Source organism: Haemaphysalis longicornis, unplaced genomic scaffold (assembly GCF_048455015.1).
Source record: "Haemaphysalis longicornis isolate Haplotype H1 unplaced genomic scaffold, Haemaphysalis longicornis Haplotype H1 scaffold_2, whole genome shotgun sequence".
NCBI classification, from domain to species: Eukaryota; Metazoa; Arthropoda; class Arachnida; order Ixodida; family Ixodidae; genus Haemaphysalis; species Haemaphysalis longicornis.
The window spans coordinates 67901026-67923730 of NW_027526295.1; the positions used below are offsets into that span (position 1 = coordinate 67901026).

At 47.7% G+C, this 22705-nt stretch overlaps 1 protein-coding gene across 1 annotated transcript in view; it reads right to left on the bottom strand.

The window, feature by feature from the left end:
* Positions 1–22705, bottom strand: part of Dus3 (Dihydrouridine synthase 3) — a 67414-nt gene that overhangs the window by 3091 nt on the left and 41618 nt on the right. The window contains exons 10-12 of the mRNA XM_077697969.1: positions 20822–20900; positions 20310–20445; positions 2064–2116 (exon numbers count right to left, since the gene is read on the bottom strand). Coding sequence (XP_077554095.1) covers positions 2064–2116; positions 20310–20445; positions 20822–20900 — 268 coding nt within the window. The remainder of the gene's footprint in view (positions 1–2063; positions 2117–20309; positions 20446–20821; positions 20901–22705) is intronic.

Genomic DNA, 22705 nt, shown 5'->3' on the forward strand with positions numbered 1-22705 from the left:
CTTCATTAGGCAGACGGCTTTGTCCCGATAACAATGGTGCCAATTTTATCACAAACTTTGAACAGATAATGAAGATATTAAGAAAAACACGTGAAGCAGTGGTGACCCCCCCCGCCACTTTCCAACGATTGCTCCATGATGTTGCGGAACCTCGTTTGTGTGACTAGCGGCAATCGACTTAAGTCACCACCAAGAAATATGAGTGGGCAGATTGTGGTGGGGCATCTGGTTCCATTTGATCATATCACTTGAAATGCTAACTTGCTGTTCAAAACAAAGGTAACTACGTTTTGAGTGCTGGCCTATATGATGTCACTCCTACCCACAACAGGTGAATAAGGTACGAAATTTGAATGTTTTTCATTAGTTCCTGCGTTTTTGCGGTTGAGGTCATCAGTTGTGGCTGGAATGGAACTGCGTGAGTTACTAAAGTTAATACCCGTGCCACACGTACACGAAAAATGACATTAATTATTTAAGGCCTTAAGATACCAAATGACGTTATTTGGGCGGGCCGTGCTACACGCAAAAACGCAAAGGCATTAAATGTGTTAGGCATGATGGTAATAACGACCAAAAAAAGAAATGAACTCGTATTTCAGAAGTTTTTAACGTAGAGAAAAATGCCTTACAAGGGTTAAAAATGTTTTTTGTGAAAGAAAACGTTATGAGAAGGTGTTTTCTAAAGAACGGTGTGAGCCGTTTCTAAAAGTGGCTTCAGCAGCTGCCGTCGCCTGCCAGCGGTAGCCAAATCCGAAAAATTCAGAACAATGAGTAACACGATGTTTTGCCTTTTGCCGTTGTTTTAGTGAATATCCCCTTCTTCCAAACTGAGCCACCAAGAGTGCACAAAAAATTGTCTTATTTCAAAGTTCAGCTACACTTCCACGTCAACAGTCTGGTGCTGAGAGTTACGTTGGTTTCATTTGGTGCTCATCGCATTCCAGAGTAGGCAGATTTAGGGCATTCGTGAAGGCAAATGAATTATGAGGAACTCATTAGAGCAAATGGCATTAGGTTTTTGCATGTAGCAGCAAATTAATGGCATTAAAACTTAAGGCAATGAGCACTTAATGTCATTTTTCGTGTACGTATGGCATGGGTATAATATTACAAGACCCCCAAAACTTTGAGTGAGGTGTCTGTTTGCAGTTTGGCTTTCAGTGCCATCTGTGCAACACCCGCTTTGGTAAATGAACTTGTTTTACAGACCATAGCAAAATAATAGATATACTAATGAACAACTTCTAAATTCCCAGGGAAGTCCCCATAGAAACCGACACATTCAACATCAAGATTTAATCAAGTAAAATCTGCTTATCATGGGCTATAACGAATGATTACTGTTCTGAAATTAATATTACAAGAGAATTTCCACATGATTTGCAATGCGGCAACTGTATTTGGCCGTTTGAAATTCTCGCCATGTATCTTCTGGCATGAAGGTGACCAAGGTGGCACAGATTGACATCTCAAATTGACATTTTGACGAGTACACTGTCTAAGACCCTAGGTAGCAACGAAGCTAACACTGCTTTGTGCAGTGTGATGGGAGCTCCTGTCCATGAAGAGATAGAAAGAGATGTCTGCTGAAAATCCACTCTGTTGTGCGGAGTCTGTCCGAAAGAAAAGTTAGTTTTTAGTTGCAGTAGCGTAGGCACTTGACTTTTCTTTTCCCTCCAGTGACCTTCAGTCCTCCCCTTCCTAATAAAAAAAATTATCATCATCATCCATTCCTTTTCTTTCTTTATCGCATGCAATGCAAGTGGGGCATGTCAATGCTTGAATGTGGGCTTGTTGGTTGGGGCAATGAAACATGGTGAAAACAGCGCAGCTAGAGACAGGACACAAAAGAAGAAAGACACCTTTCTTTGTTTGCGTTTGGTCTCTAGCTGCACTGTTTCCACCACGTTGCAAAGTGGGGCACGTGGCAATTCCAATGCGGATTGCTGCATGGTGAGATTCTGCTTCGTCCACTTGATGCAAGTCGTTTTGCCAGCTAATTGGGGCTGTGTGACCCAAATGGGCGCAACTGAGAGTGAGCCCAGAGGCGTTCTACTCACCGGTGCAGAAAGGAAAGCCACTCAAGCAGGAAACGGCGCGTTCGCTCGACGCCCTGAAAGGGAAAATACCGTGCTTTCAAAGAGCGGCACAAGTTGTCGTTTAAAACACTAAAGGTAGATCTGGACTTAGTAATGAGGTGTGCCATAACAGAAAGCTGCACATTTTAGTACGTGAAAATTTTTAGCACCAGTCAAGTACTCGCACAGAAAGGAATTTTTGTATTTCACCTGTAAAAAACACAGCCGCATTGGCTAAGCATCACACTCGTTTGTACTTTGTACTTTTCCTTGTGTTTTTTTAGCTTGTTCTCTTGAGTTAGGTAAAGTCATGCATTCTAGAATTTATTAACTTTTAATATCCTAAACAGCAGCCTCACAAAATGCAGAATTAAGCTGATTAAAGACTTCGCAGCAGGCTACTTGCAGATGAGCTGAGGTTGGCAGAGCCACGACAGTCGCTTTGCACCATTTTTTCAAGAGGGCAGCTACAAAAACATGAAGAATACAATTAATAAATTTCACTTGAGTCGTTGAAATTTAGTAACTAAACTCGTCGGTAATTTTAGACCCCATTGAACCCATCTTCTCAGATCCCTTGAAACGATACGGGAACAGTGGAAAGGCAGCAACCATGGCAGCTCAACCGATGTCTCCTTGAGACAGGCACCAATGTATTTGAGCAAACATTGCCCTTGGCAAGCTGCGCCCGTAGTCCAATAGCACAGGAGTAAAGACACCACCTGCCTATTCCTCCAAGCTCTGTTCTTTTAAGTGCGAATGCACTTTATAAGCGACCCCAAACCATCCACCGCCGGCGGCGGCGGCGTCCGCAGTGCTCCTCTATATTTAAAAAAGAAACAGCATCCGGCGCCAGGTTTCGATCCGAGGACTTTGCGGCCGCAGCGCGACGCTCTACCGACCAAGCCACAGACGCGACGGTGATATCAGTGTTAGTGACGCGCCTTATATCTTTAACGCATTCAAACTACGTCGTCAGCGGCGTGCGTTGGCGACTCAGCGGCGTTATAGCGGCTTGATAACTGCGTGGTGTACACGTGATACTACAAACCCGATGGAAGAGATGGAAGAGAAGGCGGTGGGCTGCGGGGGCCGAGCGCAAGCGCCGCAAGCGGGCCGACAACCGTGCATTCGCACTTTCACATTCTCCCCCTCGGGGAAATGCGGGGGAATTTTTTAGGCCACCTGTCCATAGAAAAGGGCAAGCTGCTGCGTAAAGCAGGCTGTTGCAGCGTTGAGTAAGCTTGCTTACTGAGGATCCGCCGACTGGCACGTGCAAAGCAAACAAATCTGACAGCAAAGTATCAGCCAACCTTAAACAGGCTCAAGGTGTCGTTCTTAATTGTGCAAACATCATAACTAGGCTGGGGTGCGTGTTAAAGTCGCACTTTTCCTGCCTCTGTCATCGAATCTGACCTCGCCTGTTCGGCACGAAAATTAATACGGAGAAAACTAAAGTAATGATCAATAACCTCGCGACACCAGAGCAATTTGAGATAGGTGGCGAGGCAGTGGAAGTGGTAAGCGAATATATCTACTTAGGCCAAGTTGTGACCCCGGATCCCAACCATGAGGCAGAGATAATCACAAGGATAAGAATGGGGTGGAGTGCATTTGGCAGGCATTCTCAGATAATGAATGGCAGCCTACCATTGTCCCTGAAGAAGAAAGTGTCTGACAGCTGCATCTTAGCGGTACTCACCTACGCGGCAGAAACTTGGAGGCTCACTAAGAGGGTTCAACTCAAATTGAGAACGACTCAGCGGGCAATGGAGCGGAAAATGATAGGTGTAACATTAAGGGACAAGAAGAGAGCGGAGTGGGTCAGGGAGCAAACTGGGGTTAAAGACATATTAGTAGAAATTAAGAAGAAGAAATGGACGTGGGCAGGGCATGTAATGCGAAGGCAAGATAACCGCTGGTCATTAAGGGTAACAGAGTGGATCCCTAGAGAAGGCAAGCGTTGCAGGGGGCCGTTAGAGAGTTAGATGGGCAGATGAGATCAAGAAGTTTGCGGGGATACATTGATCGCAGTTAGCACAGGAGGCGGATACTTGAGTATCTATGGGAGAGGCCTTTCCCTGTAGTGGGCGTAGATAGGCTGGTGATGGTGATGGATGGTGATGATTCGGCACGATACAACGTGCTGGGGGAAAGGAGAATAGTGGCAAACGTGATGTGAAAATAGGGGGTGATGCTGTGCTTGCTGGCACAGCAGTGGCACTAGAACTGGTGTCGCATTGCACCAAGGATAGGATTACATCCAAATTCGATGTTAAAATCAGGAACAGTTAGTGTAAGCACCAAAGAAAGCTGTGCCTTAACACTGATCCGACTTAGTCCACTTCATTGTTTTTTCCTCACGAGTTGCAACTCCATCTGTCTGTCTTGTCGGCCTGCATGCGTCTACACCTGTCGATGCTTGTGGTGTTTCAAGGATGCCAGGAAATAAAACAAATAAATGTTAAATTTTTCAGCAACAAAGCCACTAATAACTTATTAGGTGTGGTATAAGCCATCTCACCCTATTTCTACATTTCATTCAGTTAGAAATTAAGACGGAGCTATTTATGTTTGAACGGGTGAATACAGCCCGAAATCCCGAGGCATAAATACTTGTAGTGTAGCTTTTTTTTTTTTCCTGGGAAGTCCAATCACTGTTAGCATATTTCCTTTTGGCCGTCCACCTTTTCGCACTGAAGGTGCCAACTTGACATTCTTTATAGTGGTGTAGAAAGAAGCAGGCTGCTCTCTACTGTGTTCATTGGCTATATATCTGGATATATCTGCTTCGTACCGCTCATCCATAACACGTACGAATCGTTCACCTTGGACTTTAGGAGTTATAGAAGGAGTTACCGTATTTACTCGCATAATCCTCGCACTTTTTTTTTCGGAAAAGTCAATGCAAAGTTAGGGGTGCGAGAATTATGCGGGGAAAAAAAATTTCCGGTGCACAGTGTTGCCAATTTGCCTTATGCTAATCCCGCTAAATGTAGCGGTCGTTTTTTGTATATGTAAGCTCAGTGTTGCCAACAGCAGCTATTTCTTTTTATTTATTATTTACAACGTAAACAGTCTCCCGTCCATCAGCGATCATGAAATTGCCACCTGTGCTTTCTGGCGCGCGCCCTATCTCGTCGTCGTATGTGCGTCATGTGCGTGCCCTACTCCAGTAACGCTGGTAACGCACGCTGGAGTCGGTTACGCCGAAGTGCCTGCCTGCGGCACGGTTGCCGTGGTCGATCGCGTACTCTTTCGCTTTCAATAGACCCTATGCGAAACTGCTTGGTGATCTAGCAACACTGATGTAAACGAGACCGTCGGCCATATTGGTACGGGCGCCGATCGGGAAGTCTCGTATTGTTTACTGTGGAAGAGTAGGTGACGGTAACGCCGTATGGCTCAAACTGGACGGTGTTTTCCGGCTCTCGACCGCGGATTGTGGACGAAGGACTTGCCTGCGCTGCCGACTGTGTCTGAAGACTCATACCACTCGGGGTGCCGCGCCAAAGACCCATCCGAGCGGCAGCGGAGCAGGGCATGCCGCCTAGCCACCGAGGCGCATTGCTCGCCTTCATCGGTGCGGTCAAACACGTGCGACTCGCAGTAAGTAAATCCTTCTTTGTTTTTACTTGACGCGAGTTAACCGGTATGAGCATTTGTAGAGCACTTTGTTCATCGTTGTTTACCACGCAAATGCGTAGCGGCGACCCTGTTGCAGTAACCCTGAAAGAGGAGAGCGACAATCGCCAGACCGTACCGCTAGTGGGTGGATTAGGTATTTTCAAATGCTGTACATGGAATTTACGGGATGATTTTTGGCGAAGATGTTTACGGAAAGGTTGCGGGCGTTTTCCGTGACGGTCGTCCGCCCGCGCGTTTGCCGCAAAGCAATCGTGCTTTGCGGCGAAGTCAACTACAAAAGCTCACATACGCCTTGAATTTTCTTTTTTTGTGCGTTCATTATTTATTGCGCATGTTCTGCGCAAAAATCTGTTTGTGTGTCTTTCTTCTCCTTTTTTGGCGGTGGGGTGGTAGTGTTTGTTTCTAAAGCGCATGTTTTTGGTGTGCACGAATAGATATTACAGTAAAACCTCGTTAGCTCGAACTCACTGAACTAGAAGATTTCTTTAATTCGATGGGTCATCGGTATAGCCCGAATGTTTACCTGTTTATCTCGAAAGATTGTGGAAGTGAGTTCCAGATAATCATATTATTGCTTGCTTAAGTTATGACGAACACGATTATGCGGGTACTGGTATACATCATTACCCACGCTGAGGTTTTTAAATGTTAAACTTCCTTCTCTTGAAAAATGCATTAACAAAGCACGCAGATATACTTGCACGCTCGAACTTGAAAAACAATTTTGACATCATTGCTGTTTGAGGTGTAGATTATTGCCCTTGCAACAGTGTTAAGCAAGACACAAAATCTGGTCATTTTGAGTCTGTTCCTTGCGGCCACTTCTTTCTGCTCTGTCCCTTTACCATAACTGTAGCGGACTAGTCCTGTTCTTCCCTGAGTGTTATGTACTGATACTCTCTCTGTTCTTGAAGGTTGGGCCTCATCCATGTGCTCTGCAGCTGCTTTCGCTCCCAGAAGAAAAGTGGCCGGCCCTATGTTGTGTGCCTCACCTTTGAGACGGACAGTGGGGCGATTGGGGAGGCATCGTGCGAGTGCCCGGCGGGTTGCAGTGGCGCATAGAGTCACATCCTGGCTGCTGTGCACCTACTCGCCCTCTTGCAAGCCGAAGGTTTTAAGAGGCGCCACCGGAGCTTGCGTCCACTGAGCTGCCACAACAGTGGGGACGTCCGAGACAGCAGGGCATCAAGCCAGCGAGTGTCCAAAACATTGACTGGAGAAGCCCGCGATAAAATGGCCCCTCCCTTCCCTTGCCAATGCGTCTGTTCGATGCACGTCGAGTACAGGAGCAATGCGAGCAGCAACAAAGTGCCGTGCAGGCGCTTGGGAGAAAACTTGGTAGCCTTGGGAATGAGTTTTTTGCCCCAGTTGTGCTGCCCTCCCGCTCCTCCTCCCCCCCCCCCCCCCCCCTTCCCAGTGACAGAAACAAGGACTGGCATGGCACCTGAAGAGTCACCTATGAGCTACCAGCAAGCATTCAGCCACATTTCGCCGTGGTCATCTCGCAAGCAGGCAGAGGCTGGACAACGTCGTGTTTACTAGACCGCGACATGCAGGGGTGCGCGAATGCTTCTTTTTGTTCCATTTATATCCACAGTTATATCCACAAAAACGCAAAAGCACTCAAGCTGATGCGCGGCGGCCTGATGCAACTGTGGCCGTTTTCTTTTTTCTTTTTGAATAAAACTTGAAAATTGTCTCAGCTACCTACATCAATGGCCGGTATCATTACGTCGGAGGCATGCATGCAGCATGTGACAAACTAGAGGAGTGAGTGTATTTTAGTCGCAAAATATTCGACAGTAAATACATCGTTGCTGGAATGACAATGGGCACCAAGTTAACTTGACGTAACAACAAATCTTTCAGCCCGGCAAATCGGAAACCAAGTGCAAAAGCTCAAATTTTCCACCGTTAGATCATCATAAAACAGTGTTCGCCACTTCTGCAACGACACGCGGCTAAATGCAACGTAAAGAAACCAACAACACACTCCCATACCGTGCGCGCCCGCCACAGAGGAAATTTTCAACCGCGCCGTGACGGCGTAGTGCGGCAAGAAAAGTTTGTTTACAGCCCTAGGTAAGATAAAAGCTCGTGTAGGGGCTAAGCGTTACCATTTAACAATGAAATGAAGCGGGCGCAGAGCGACAGGGACGAGTAAAGAAACAGCCTAATTTTGGCAACGTGTGGTACTGTTTTCCCGGTCGAGCGCCGCTGTCAGTCGCGTGAATAGGCGGCGCACGCTCAGGCTTCATTTAGAATACAAAGGCTGGACAACAGAACTCCAACACAGCTGTATTTTTCATACGGACAGCGACTACGGAACCCCGCGCTTAGCGAACCAACGACAAATATTCGCTCCAAGCGCACCGCGCCCAGGGTGTCACAAAGGTTGCTCGCGCCGGCACAGTTCGCGTCACAAAGTTCGTTCAAAAGCGTGGAACTTCACGTACCTTTTTTCCATTTGAACCGGTATTTCCGCATTGCGTGCTCTGCGGCACGAATCAATGCTCCGGCATTGTAGTCCATCACCAAGAGCGGTCAATGCCCGCCTTCTATGTTTTGCTAATTGGTTTCGGTTTCAAACGACCGTACCAAAATGGCGGACCTAGTTACCGGAGTCGACGTGAGATGGCGGGGCGCATTTTGCATAGGGTCTATTTGAAAGCGGCAGTGTAGCTGGCGTTCCTCCCCATGGCGAAGCGGCACCAAGCACAAAACAAAGAAATCAAAAAGTTCTCAAAATGGCAGCGAGCTATCCACCACTGACGCGAGTGACTCACTGACTGCTCCCGCTCAACGACGGGACCACGACGGCGACACGACGACACGACAGCGGGCTGCGCGAACACCGTCTAGTTGCGCGCACGCAAAACATGCGCGAAACCGGCTCAAGGACAGTGTGAGTAGCGTGTTAAGGCGCCTGTTAGGGAGTAGCCATGCCGGTTGTTAGGGCGCCTGGATGGCCTTGGATACACAGCGCTCTCCGCCGAACGGAGAGGCGGCGGGGGAGGGCGCGCGTTGGAGAGCGCGTGCGCCATGCGGGTTTCGCGAGCAGGCAACTTTCGCCGCTGCAAAGTTGGGGGTGCGAGGAACCAAAAAATCCAAGTTTTGGTGGCTCACATTAGGGGTGCGAGGATTACGCGAGTAAATACGGTACTTGAGAGAGTTATTTGGTATTTTGGTGTTTTTCTTATTCGACTAATTGGTTTTTTTTTAAATTTGCATTTTGGGTGCTAGCCCCTGTTCATTTATATCTGATTGGCTGCAAACCTGCCATAGCTTTGCTGGTGCGGGTGTTGTTCCCCACTTTTTTTTTCTTGTTTTATTTTGAAAAGGGGAACACGGAAATAAATTGGAAATTGGCTGGCCGATTCAAAGCGCCACCACAGCTTGATACTTCAGGGACTTGAACTGTCCCTTACATGAGAGGTGTCTTGTTGGTAACTTCAGTCGGCGCCACAGTGCAGAGACTTGCATCATTTTCTCTTTGCACTTCTGCAGTGACCTCTGGAAACCCAATTTGAGGAAGGTACAGTTGCTGCCAAAGTGCAGGGGAACGCATCAGTGTTGCCTGATGTTTCCGGAAGTTCTGGAGCCATGGGGCATGGCTCGCGAGAGGCGGAGCTGGCATTAACACCCTGGTCGTCTTGAGCGCCAATTTCGTTTGCGTTAGCTTCGAGACTTATGTCGTTGCCAACCATCCAGTGGTGTAGAAGCGTCTTACGAATTCCCACTCATTTTAGAAACTCAGCCATGGAGACTGCAGACACGACACCAGCAATTCTTCCTGCCACCGCAGAAGCCTTTTGCAACTTTTGAAGGCTTGACAGGCTACTGTCCTGCTTGTCAACATGAAGTGGTTCTGGCTCCTTTTGTTCCGCAGAAAGCAGCACCCCTCGGGCCTTGTTGTAGCATTCTGCAGTCCATCGTTGTTCACGGTCGAATTTGCTCAACCCGAGCAGACTGCGTGCAGCGAGCATGTGGCAGCAGGGCAGAAGCATTGCCCTTCTGAAGCCACAGGTACAGTCACTGGTAGATGTTACATTGTCTGCACTCACAGAGAGCCCACTGGGGAGGTGAAGGCACTGATCCACATGCTTGAAGGCGTATGCAGCCAGCAACTGGCTCTACAGCTACAGGTCTTCATTGTTTTTTGCTATGACTCGTTTCTTGTGAAAGGGTGTCACTGCCACGGCTTACTGTTCCTTCCTTGTTGCGTGAGCGAAGAAAAAAAATTTTGCCACAAAGTCTTCCAGTGAGCCGCATCGCTCAATGATGCCATTCAACTTCGCGTTGATGCTCACGGCATGGTTATTTGAGTTGAGGTAGTTCCTGCAGGACCACTTCACTCCCCTTACCCATTTGTGGTGAATGCCATGCCAATTCAACTCAAAGTAGTCTACCACTGCCTTTGCCGATGAGGACTTCAGAGTTTTGCGCTACTGTCAGTACTCATCGTCATCTTCTGCATACACCATTCGCTGGAGCAGATCCAGCTCTGCTTTTGTGCTGGTTTTGTAATTCCGAGCTTCCGGACATTGATTTCTCATCGGAATGACTGCAGTGTATAAAAAGCACAGATGTGCAAGGAAGACTGTGGAAGAAGCTCTGTGGAAATCCGCCTTTCCTTGAGGTCTTTGTCGGCCATTGCTATTGTGATCTTCACTTCACAGAGTTCCAGCTCTTGTTGAGTTCTTTAAACACATTAAAAAACCATCGTGGAGTGTCACCATCTTCACCTGCAAACAAACCCACTGCAATCATGTCGCTTTCACCCTTCTTCTGGTTACCATTCTTCCGCAACGATCTCGTATAAGTGTAAGGACGCACGACATCCTTGTTTCTAGCAACTTTTATGTTGCGTCAATAAAGATTATTTCAGGATGGTCCTCGAAAGACCTTTTCATGGCATCATCTCGGAAGAGGGTCACTTTGCGCTTACTGTTCTCGAGCTCCGTCAAATTGTAGGTGCGTACTTGTTTTGGAGCAATTTGACAGTAGCTTCTAGGTCATTTCTGGAAAACTCCTGCTTTTTTCTGGCTGAAAGGTTGGACAGGTCTCTCAGTGCGACAGCTTTCTTGCTTTTTACCTCAAGATGCTCCCTAAACACCTTCTTATTCGTTCGGAGCTCCAGCATTGAAGCAGCTTTGGTTGGCAGGTCAGGTGGCGATCTCCGCTGTTAAGGCAAGTGCCTGAAAAGGTGTTCAGACACTGTGTGATTGTTACAGTGGAATCTCGATGATACGATTCTGGGTGATACGAATTTCGGGATGATACGATTAGGCCGTAATAATCCCCTACGAAGACACTCGTGCGCAGACACTTGTGTGGTGAACGGTGAACTTCTTGCACTTGTTGATGCAGCAGCACTTGACACTCTGGTACTTTAACGCCTCTAACATGTAGTTTGCAATCTTCCCAGCTCTCTTTTTTTTTTCAGACCCACAATGGTGCGTGTATTTCTCCGCCAAAGCTGCGCAAAGTGGGCCTGGCTGTAGGCTCGTATCTTCGCTGCAAGTTTGGTAAAGCATGAGAACCGATCACACACGTGGAAAGCCACCCCACTGACAAATGGCTCGTACAATGCCAAGAAAGAAGCCGTGAAGTCGTCATCGCGCTAGGGTGCCATTGTTTCCGTAGGTTTGGGATCCGCAGCAAACAGTGGTGGCTTGTTTAACACTGTCGCCGTCACCACTCGTGAAGTCGCCGTGTGACGATGCCATCCTTTCTGCGGGTTATCAAGTGCTGTGGTATCAAGGGGAGTGGTAGTCCGAGGTCACGCGCAAATAGGAGATACGGATCAATTGCACGTGAGATTGAATGAGCACGAGTTCTAGTCTTTGGCATGACAGGACTCAGAAGAACCACACAAGCGGCAAAAAAAGGTCATTGTGTCTTCTGTTTATTGTACCTGTTTGCTTCCCAGAATGTAAATAATTACCAGATATGTGGGCCCACCCATGCATGCACAAGAACTATGAGCATGAAGAGAAAATCATAACCGAAACCGCACGTGCGCGTCGAAATGCTAGTATGCAAGAAAAGCTGGATGCGTTTGAAGCAAGGTCTGGTGCAGAGATGGATAATCAGTACCACATGAGAACACTTGCTGGAGTGCGCGTGCAACACCGAACAGGACCTGGCAATGCGCGAAAACGTAGTGTGTATGAAAGAAAAATAAAAAATAAAAGAAGAACGAGCAGAATAAAAAATATAACAGAACCTGCAGCAAAAAATAAAATAAAAGCATTTGATGTTACACGTGACGTAAGGTTAGAGGTAACCTGATGATTTTCACTCTTTCACTCCTTCGCCAGCATGCAGATACCGAAAAATTCCTCCTGTATCTGTAGTGCTGGCAAAGGGAGCCGGCAGGAAGAAAAATAAAACAAAAATAAACAGGAACCAGAAATATGATGTCATAGATACAGTCACTGAATCGGATGACACGGCCAGCATAACAACCAGCATTGAAAATACCAGCTGCAAGCAATATATCCACTCATTCTGCACCATTTTCCTTTATAAACGTGGGAGCGCCATTTTGCTTTTTCTGACCAGATGCCAGCACCATCTATGAAGCGACCGCCGCAGCCGCCATGCTGGGCTGTGAAGTGCTCCGTTCTTTCTGTGCCTCTGTTCGGTGTCTGTGCGTTATTTAATGAACCGTAATAGTTTGGCGTTAATTTAGCGGTTGCAGTTCTTGTGGGTGTGTTCTGTTTTGTTTTCATCACCTGCGGAAGAACACAGGAGTGGTCCTAATTTGCTGCTTGAGTAGGCGATGGCGACCCCGGCTGCTGCGATCAGCAGGTGGTGGTGGTACCAGTGGACCCTATCACTACTGATATGCAGGAGTGAATACGTATTTTCAATGCCACCTTGCTCGTGATGTTCACCGATTACAGTGGAATCTCGGTGATACGCATTCGGTTGATACGAATTTCGCTGTGATACAAATTTTCAAAATCCCCCAACCAAAATTAATTGTATATAATGTAAAAAATTCGCATGATCCGTACACATTTATCATTCCGGTGCGGGTGATATACGAATGCGCGAGCCGTGAGCAGCCGACCGCGGCGTGGACAAGAGGAGGGAGTCTTGGTGCAGCCATACGGCCTTGGTTGCTCGTGAGCACAAAAGCGTTATGGCACTGGTCCTCCCTCACCAACGATAATCCTCCACGGCAGAGAACTTTTTTTTTTTCTGGTGATATGAATTTTCAGGTGATATAAATATTTTTGCCGCCCTTTGAGATTCGTATCATTGAGATTCCACTGTAGTCAAGCCTGGACGTCGAGTGCGGAGAGAGAACAGCATGTAGGTCTCACTGACCCACGCTCGCGATGGACTCTTGACGAGGCCACTCTGTCGACATCCCAATACAACATGGTTTCTCAAAGTGGGTTCCGCGGAACCTAGGGGTTCCGCAGGCCCCTCCTCAGGGTTCCGCGAGCCACTGATAAATTTTCCCTGGTTCCGCAGTCGCAAAGTCTTATATGGTGAACTTGAGGTGCGATCGATCTAAGGAACCTCCATTACTCACGCCCGAGTGTCAGTAAGCACATCTCGGCGCATAACAGAAACGCGCGAGCTGCGCAATAAATCTCGCCAGCAGCTTGTAGCCAGCCAGACTCCGAAAACGGGCCACGTGGTTAAACTATTGCACTTGAATCTCGGCCATATATTACCCCCATGCGCATTTCTCCTGTTTGGAGATAGGTGCCGCTAGCGTACGCATTCGCGTAAAGTCGACGGGAAAAAAAACGATACCCTTGCTTGCTTTTGAATTTATTTCATGTTAATGTAGCATGAACGGAATGAAAACTGGCGGGAGTGGGGGGGGGTTCCTTGGCACTTAACGGAACTTAGCAGGGTTCCCTGGGAGACCAACATGCTTGAGAACCCCTGCAATACAAAAATGATCCTTCTGAGCTAGACTTATGGTAGTTGCTGATGAGTATGAATTAACTGGCCAGAAAAACAACATGACTGCACATATAGCAGGGGTGAGACAGCTGAACCAGATTTGGGAGCAGCTTTTGGAGCAGCGAAATTTCGATTTTGGAGCAGAAGAACCTTGATTTGGAGCAGAAGAACGACATTTATTATGTCACCTTGGGAGCCTAAAAAGTCAAATTCTGGGCCACTCGGAGGGGGGGGGGAGGGAGTGCGCTTTTTAATCGGTTTTGAACGTACATAACACTGAAACAGCCTTTCAATAATTTTTTTTCTACCTGAGTATCACAAGGAACGAACTACACTACCTTTCAAACCATTTTTTCATTCTTGGGCTCTATGCATAGATAACGCGGAGTTCCGTTGAAACTATCGAATTAAAAAACAGCAATTTTAAGAAATTTTTATTATCCCGTGAATGCCGAAGTTGTTATTTATGTAATCCCAGACTCGGCGTTACGCACAACTAAGAGCCACGGCAAAAGTTGCGCAAAGCGAGGTGACAGTCGTCGCACCCTACCAGTCCTCCCATTTCAAGCCCCAAGGTGGGCGTTCACTACGATCGTAATTAGAGTATTGGTATGTTTTGGCATTAAATTTATTTTGGCATTAAATTTCAATTCAGATAGATGAACCATTATTACTAGCGTGCTATAATAACCCGTCCCGCTATCGGACACTGCTTGAACATTTGGCGGTAATGCAGCCTGCGCCGCCACTTCTGCAGTGTCCATCGTCCCACTCCCGCCGCTCGCAAGCTCACTGTCAACAGCAACAATAACTCGCCGTTTTATAACGCCGTAATGAGTCCCAAATTTCACTTCAAGCACGCACCGTGCCTCACACTCAAGGCCGAAACACGGCGATATTGCGGGTACCCCGTTGTTTTTGATGAACCCCCGTCTTTCGAGTCGCGTAACTTCCCGCAATAGGTCAAACGACTAAATGTAAACCCGGCCACCCCCATAACCAAAACCGCGGTAGAAATCGGCGAAGAGCAGTCTGCCTGCCTGAACCACGAGAAACTGCTTCGCCCAGCGGCCATGTTTTCCAATCTTCACCCCACCAACATGACGGCGCCTAGTAATGTCGTTCTGGAGGTTCGGCGCTCCCAAAATTGCTGTTTTAAAATCAACTTGCACAAGTAGTTTGTGGAACCTTTATATGGGAAAACTTTAAAAATTCACACAATATAACATGTGCAACCCGATATTGTGACTTTTGAAAAATCTATCCTGTGGGCAATTTTATGCGGGTTTTTTATCGAATGATCAATCAATTAAACCTTTACAAACAGCATCACCTTCAAGGTGCTCGAAAATTATGCCGTCAGTAAACATTTTCCCCTACTGAAATTGACGGGAGCGTTAAAATCTTTGGCTCTCATATTCTTTCGGAGCAGTTTGGCGCAATTTTTGCAATTTTCAAGCTTTTGGAGCAGCCTGGCGCAGGAAAACGAATTTGTATCAAAACTGCGCAATATGCGCAGCTGTCTCACCCCTGATATAGTCAAACCACTATTCCAAGGTTGTGATCATGATTGGCTTATCTCCACAGAGCGTATGAAAACTCTCGCTTGGAGCCGATCTTTGTGGACCCTATGCTTCTACCATGAAAGCTTCACGTGATCAGCAATGGCCGTGTTGTAAATATAGTATTTTAAATTTCGTGACAATGCATAAAAATAAGAAATTTTTCTTCTATTCGTGTTGCATCTGGGTTGAGCTATTTTCCAAACAAAACGTTTCCATATCTCGAACTGCATTTCCACATTGTGCTGCCCGCTTATACTGCGATTGACCAGCAGTGTACAACAGAGAAATTTATCTTTCATATCGTTTGGCAGTGCAAAGCATTCACACACAAAAAAAATAAATAAATAAATAAATAAAATAAAAATAAATAAAAAAATGCCACAGTTTTTAAGCGTTTGGTTGGATGGAAAAGATATTGTTAACATCAACCGGGTGTAATGACCAAACAATGTATGTTATTTTAAATCGATTACAGGGAAACAGAACTGATTATAATGTTATATTGTTAAGAATAAAGTTTCTTCTTGCTTTTAAGGGGGTCCAGTTTCGTGGCCCTTGTCACAGCTTTGTGTGCAAGAAATGAATTTTGCGCTGTCCGCTGCCATCCAAGTGCATCACGTGGCACAAGAGTTTGTCGTTGATATGAAGTTTTTTTGTATCAATGCCTCAACTCGGTGTCCCAGGGTAAAACGATGCAGCACCTGCACTACCTCACTGCCACTCCATTTCGTACGCATTTGCTGTCGGTGACATTTCTTCACTTTCTGTGGTTGTTCCCAGAACTGCACAGTGCTGGCCAAACAAAGCCTGCCCCTTGAAAGACATCGCAGCATAGGCTAAAACAGCTGAATTTCCGCAAAAGCTGATCAGACGGTGACAAACACTGCACAACTACGCAGTGGAACATGCCGTGCCAAGCTCAGTGGTGGAACAGACAACTGGCTACTTGGAGCAGTGCTTGGAGCAGCAAAAATGTGGATTTGGAGCACCCTTTCCAGCTTTTGGAGCAGGTTATTTTGGACCACTTAAATTGTCATGCAAGGACTGCTACCCAGAGTCAAGCGCGATTCCTCGACATGCAATTAAACTGCCAAATAAAGAGAACCATACAGACCATAAAAGCACCAAAAGAAGCTTTTAGATGTTTTTGTTTCAAAAATTTATTTGAAGCACAAAAAAAAACTAATTCAAGAGAGCAATTGTACAAGGAGCCTCATTGCTTTCTGCACGACACTGGACAGGTTTACTTACTTTTCTGCAAACAATGAAGCTTGGAAAGAGCTTCCGATAGCTTCATCTGGCCCTCCTTCAAAAGACTTTGACCACTCTGAACACCACCAAAGCACTTAATTCTTACTCATGCCTCTTGAAATGAGGAGGTCAGCGTTACTCATCATCTTCTTGGCTGAGTCGAGCGGCGGGCTGGAGGAGCGGCGGGCGCGCACTTTCATACGGCCTGCGCTTCGGGTATAGTTCCCACCTTTCACCGCCGCTAGTTCGTGGCGCTGCGGACCAACCCTCGCCGGTTGACCTACAGCACGGGCGGGGTAGAGCGGCGGCGCGCGCGCATTGGCCACTGCCCTAGCCCTGCCGTGGCTACACGTGATACCTGTCCGTGTAAATTTAGATGTGCGTCATTAAAATAGGCGACTCCTTCCCCCCTTCTGAATGTTCGGTCTAATAGGGTCAAACAGCCTAACATTATCACTCGAAAGCGCCTAATCAAAAAATTGAAAGAAACATTTTAACTCGGGGCACATGAAGAAAAATATGCGAGGCCTTCATATCTTATCAGCGACTGTATTATATGAAAATGGTGCGGCAGGCAATAAATGCGGCATTTTCCGTGACTGAAATATCAGTTCTTATTTTTCCTTTTGGATGATGTCTTGGTTTGCACGCGCACAGGGCACAACCAGTGACGCGAATGGTTTCCGCCGAGGGAGATACGGTTATCGCTTAGCTAAACGCGTTTCTGCTGCTCACGCTCCGGTCGGGCTGAGCGGACCGCTGGCAGCGAGCGCACTGTCAAAAACATACAGCTAAAACTCTTAATCATGCAACTGAAGTGCACAACGAGTCTTCTTTTTGGTGAGATATAGCAGCGAAGGCATTTATTGGTACCGGTGATATTCCGCGGCAGATCCAAAACACGTGCGGCAAGCGTTGCCGGCTCGCTCGGCCAGAGGCGATGCGTCGACTAAGAAAAAAGAGGGTTGGGAGGGTAGAGGGTTAGAGTTCCTGTATATAACTCCCCTCGGGGAGCAGAGTTGCGCGTTTATCCGCCACCTTGAGTTCCAGGTCGTGCGGGAAAGCCACCCGTCTCGCATGTAGGAGCTGACGCCGGGCCGCCGCGCTAGCGACAGCGGCGAGGGGTAGTGGCGACGATAGGCGCGAACAAAAACCGGCGTACCATAGTCGGCTGCTTATCAGCTGAGTTGCCGCTGCTGCCACCGCTTCCGCAACCGCCGATGCCCAGTTGAGCAGAACTGACTGAATATGGGGTATTGTGCGCAGCGCTGAAATCGGGCTTCACTGTCGAACTGGAACCCGCGGCATGTGGCAATCAGACGCGCAACTCTTCCGCTACGCGATATACAGGAACTCTACAGAGGGTTGGTTCGAAGCGCCCTCACTCTGTCAAGAATCTGCTGTATCGTTTCCTTGTTGGGTGCGCAGGCCGTATGAAAGTGCGCGCTCGCCGCTCCTCCAGTCCGGCCGTGAGTTTCGTTTTCGTTCCCGGTAGAAACCGCCGTTACCCGCTGACTATTTTGGAGCAGACATGGAGCAAATATTCAAAATAACACGCTTTTGGAGCAGCATGGAGCAGGGTGACCTTATTGGCGCAGCTTGGCGCAATTGGCGCAGCAGTTCCACCACTGCAAGCTTTTTTAACAGCCCACCGCATGCAGGCAACACTGGTCTGCAGGAAGTGGAAGGTGTGCGGGCCGCCAAGAAAACTGGTTTGCGAGTATTTCCCCTTTTCACCCGCTGATTAGGGAAAATCGGTGTTCAAAGAATGGCCTGAGATAGTTCCCACTACATTGAATGAAAGTGCGCTACCTTGGTGCTGTAAAATTCGTTGCTGCTCATTATAACCTCAGCCTAAAAAATATGAAACACTCCGTATGGTCACAGTTTGGAGTAAAACACTCCGTAGAGTAGAGAGTGAAATTCGGAGTTAAAGGGGCCCTGAAAGGCATTTTGAGCACACTAAATTGACTAGCGCAATCGTTAGATTGAGTCGTCAACATCATCTGTGCCAAGTATTACTCTTTTACGCGCTGCGGAAAGCTCACACTTCTGTTGCAAAGTTTGTCGCTTTTTTCTCACCCTTTCCTTCGTGTTTTTGGACGCCGCCATCTTCACATGTCTACATCATCGATTCCCAGATGTTCGTCATGAGCTAGACATCCTGCCATTGGGTGGTTTTTTCACGCACTTCCGGCAAAGAGATGAGTCGTCTGCTCAGTGTCGGCTCGCCGGCTGATCTGCCAGCGGAGTGCCGGAGTGCTTGGACATTTTACGACAAACGAAACAAGTGTAAACAAACGCTTAACCGTTTGTATTGAATGCAACAGGGCCATAACACGACATGAATATTCTCTTACTTGAGTACGTTCCACAAAGAAAGCGTTGAAGCCCCGTGGCACTTCTTTCTTGCAATCGCAGACAACGCCCTGAGCCGAATGCCCGGGTTTGACGCATACATTTTATTCAACTTCCAAACAATCCAGAGATGCGTTTCGAACGAACACAACGTCACAACATGCGTTGCAAGTCCGAACCGCGATTGACAGACGATGGGTTGCCTCCTCCTGCCCCTCGTAAATTCGGCACTCACCTCGCGCGCGGTTTGCGGGGACGAACAGCAAGTCACTTAACTCTGGCGCACAAGCCGAGATGGCTTTTAGCCACGCACACTGCACATACCCCATGCGAGGTTGAGTCGTACGCCGCTTGAGAAAGATAATCCAGACCATGGGAAGCACTATCCACCCGCAGAAGCACAACGTCGCATTCCATCGCGAAACAAAGGCGTCCACAACACACACACCATCGCCTCCTGTAATGCCAAACGCATCTCGCACTTCCAAATGGGAGGGAGTAGTATGCCTGCAGTGCCCATATGCCGCGAGGTGGGGCCCCAAGCTGAACCGGGATCACGCAACCGTAACTGACTTCTAGAGCGGTTTGTGCCTTGTTGCCAGGGCAACCGATGTTTGATATTGTCAAAGAAATGGCGCTCGCTCCAGCGCTAGAAAGCTCAGAGCGGCGGCGGAGCATGTTTTGCCAACGTTGCCGCTCTCCACCACGCGTCACCCCAAGCTGAACTGGCGTTTTGTGCACGGGTTCTGTATCGGTTTAAAATGTCTTTTTCACATGCCGCCGGCAGGAATTACCACCGCCACAAAATAAGACCCGGCACCAGCGGGGCCACATCTGATACGGCGATTTTTGGATAAACAGTGCGCTGTGCATCCAAGGGAGCGAGCGCACGATCCCCCCGTGCGGCTGCGAGTTCGCCGCCGATAAAAAGTCACGTGCCGCCGATAGCAACTCCGGCAACGACACCGCGAAAGGGCAAGGCCAGGCCGCCGCACACATGCGGCCAGATTTTTCGTTTGCGTTTCCAGCCTTGAGCGTAGTGCGGGATTCATGGTGTCAACAAATCTTGCCCGTAGCAGACGGCTGTGTGAGCAGCGTAATAGCGGAAGTACGTCACCGCTGCGGAGCGCAGCATCATGGGAGGGAAGGCTCGCGCGCGTCAACAGCGGAGAGTAAGTCGAAAGGAGGAGGAAACGCGGCGCGACGATAATGCGCGGTTTTTGATTTACGATTTCTCAGCTAATACTCATCGCTTCAACGAAATTCTTGCGGGAGGAGATTGCTAATACATTGCTTTATTTGGTTACATATACATCCACGCATCGGCGGAAGGTATTTCAGGACCCCTTTAATGAAATACAGAGTGAAATACGGAGTGAAACACTCTGTATGGTCACAAGGAGGGCAACATGCGGAGACTACCACCGGAGACTACCACCAGAAAAGAGATATGAAGCGTGCGCCCCCTCACCTCGGTGTCGGAGCCCCAGTGGTCGAGGCCGTAAGCGGTGTATTTCTTTAGGATGTCCAGCCGCTCTGAGGACGAGATGTCCCAGTGCCGGCGCTCCTTGATCTCCGTGAAGATCCACGGCTTGATCAGGGCGCCCCTGCAAGGCATAGGCAACAGGCTAAGCCTTTAAAGGGGCCACGTAGACAAAATACAGCTTTGCTCAGTTTGAAAGAACTAGGCTTCAGTAACTTGCTCAGTGCCATTCCAGTCAGGAAAGGTGTTTTCTTAACCGGAAAAATGCAAGAAATACTGGGAAACTTAATTGGTATCACTGCTATCGGCAAAATGAACCAAACTCGCATTTTGTCATCACGGCCCCTTTAATAAGAAGGCACCTCTTTGGAGAGCACCGGTAGCACCATACTTTGAGGTGATGCAGAAATTCTTGGCTTCAGTTTCTGTTCAGCACCCCCCGCCCGTTCACAACATGGCAGCCAATCGTAGGGATGATGCCCGTGTGCAAGGGGCCTCACCTGGCAATCATGAGGCCGCTGACTGAGGTCTCCGAGAGCCGTGCCTCTGCATCTTCCCAGCTCAGGATGTCCCCACTACCTGCATGCATAATTGCCTCCGTGAACACACACACCGCCAGAAAAACAAAAACAAATTAGAGCAACATCAAGTGCAACATCAAGAGCAACAACATTAGAGCAACATCAACATCAATGCCAACATCAAGTTTTATGCCACAAGTTCAGCACTCTGGGATGTGAACACTGATACAGAGCTGGGCAAGATGGTTTATGCTCATGTTTGAAGAGGTCTAAAAAAGACACGGATGCAATAAAAAAACACAGAGATAAATGCATAAGCCAGACATAACTCAAACTATCTAAAAAAAAAAAAAAAAATCAAATCCATCTTCTACAGCAGTGCACGACGGACACAGCTGTGTCTGTCTCACTAAGCTAAACTCGACAAGCGCCATATAAGTCCCTAAAACCATTTACCCTGTGATATATATGGCACTCAACAGCAGAAGACCAAATAAAACGCAAAGTAAAGTATATAAGTGCTTTATTTGAACAGTGCCCTTTTTATTCTTTGTATACTTCATCATCTGCCGTCACAAAGTCTTCGTCGAGCGATCCCTCGCTATCGGAGACCTGCAATACTTCTTCCTCTTTTTGTTCTGGGAGATATGATTATTGCCTGGCAGTGTGGTGCCCTTCCCGATCAGCCGCCTCTTCTTTGGGTGTCCGGATCTTCTTCGGTCACCCCATCTCCCACGTGCACGGCACAGTGTCGGAGGAGATTCTGCGGCCACATCCGCGGCGACTCCGAGTTTTATGAGCGCAGGTGGTTGCCCCCAGCAACGCTGCGTGAGTGACTTCAGGAGCGGACGACAGCCGTCATGTCTGAGACGCTGTTTGCTCAAATGCTGACTGGTACGTGCACTCGGCAATTTTTCTTTACTTTTTGCGAGCCACTCACGTGGCGCAAGCCTAGATGATGCCGGGCGCTCCTCATGGGACACATTCGCATGTGCTCGGCATCTTCTTGGTATTTTTTTGGTTTATAAATGGTACAACCAAGAGCTTAAAGGAGCCATGCAGACAAAACACAAGTTTGGTTAATTCGAAAGGTTGCCTCGTTACAATCCAGGGTTCGTACAGGCTTTAAAAGCAAAAATTCAAGGGTTTTCAAGGACTTTCAAGGACCAGAAAACACATTTTCAAGGTCCCCATCTAACGTATTATGTGGGATTATTTATAACTTCTCCAACACAATGCAAAAAGTTTTTTTATTGCAAAATGCCTAAGCACATTAGTGCACATTTAGATAGGTGCTAACGGGTTCATGAATGCTCACCCAGCTTTATGTTTTTATTTTATGGCTGGTATTTAGGGGTTTTTCTTTTTCCTTTGTGTTTGCTGAGGCTGTTTGATTTCAAAACTTGGTTAACGTTGCCTGCATCTCCCGCTTCGTCAGCAAGAGTATTAGCTGAAATTAAATCCGCAAGTGTTGCTGCAAGGCAGGATGAACAATGTCCACGTCCACCATTTGCACGTAAAAGCAAACGCAGATGGAGCGTATGAGGCACAGCAAACATGCAATGAGCGAGCATCCACAGACTACATGCAACATGCAAGACACAGAACTTTGATTTGATTTGATTGTAGGGTTTAACGCGCCGACGTAACGAAGGCGATGAGGCGCGCCGTAGTGGAGGGCTCCGGATTAATTTTGACCACCTGGGGATCTTTAACGTGCGCCGAAATCTCGTACACACGGGCGTTTTTGCTTTTCGCCTCCATCAGAAAAGTGGAAGACACAGAACAGAAGCTGGCTTTCAATGGATTGTACCGAGACATGGATTGGATTGACAAGTGCCTGCTCCCAATGTTGCCTTGTAA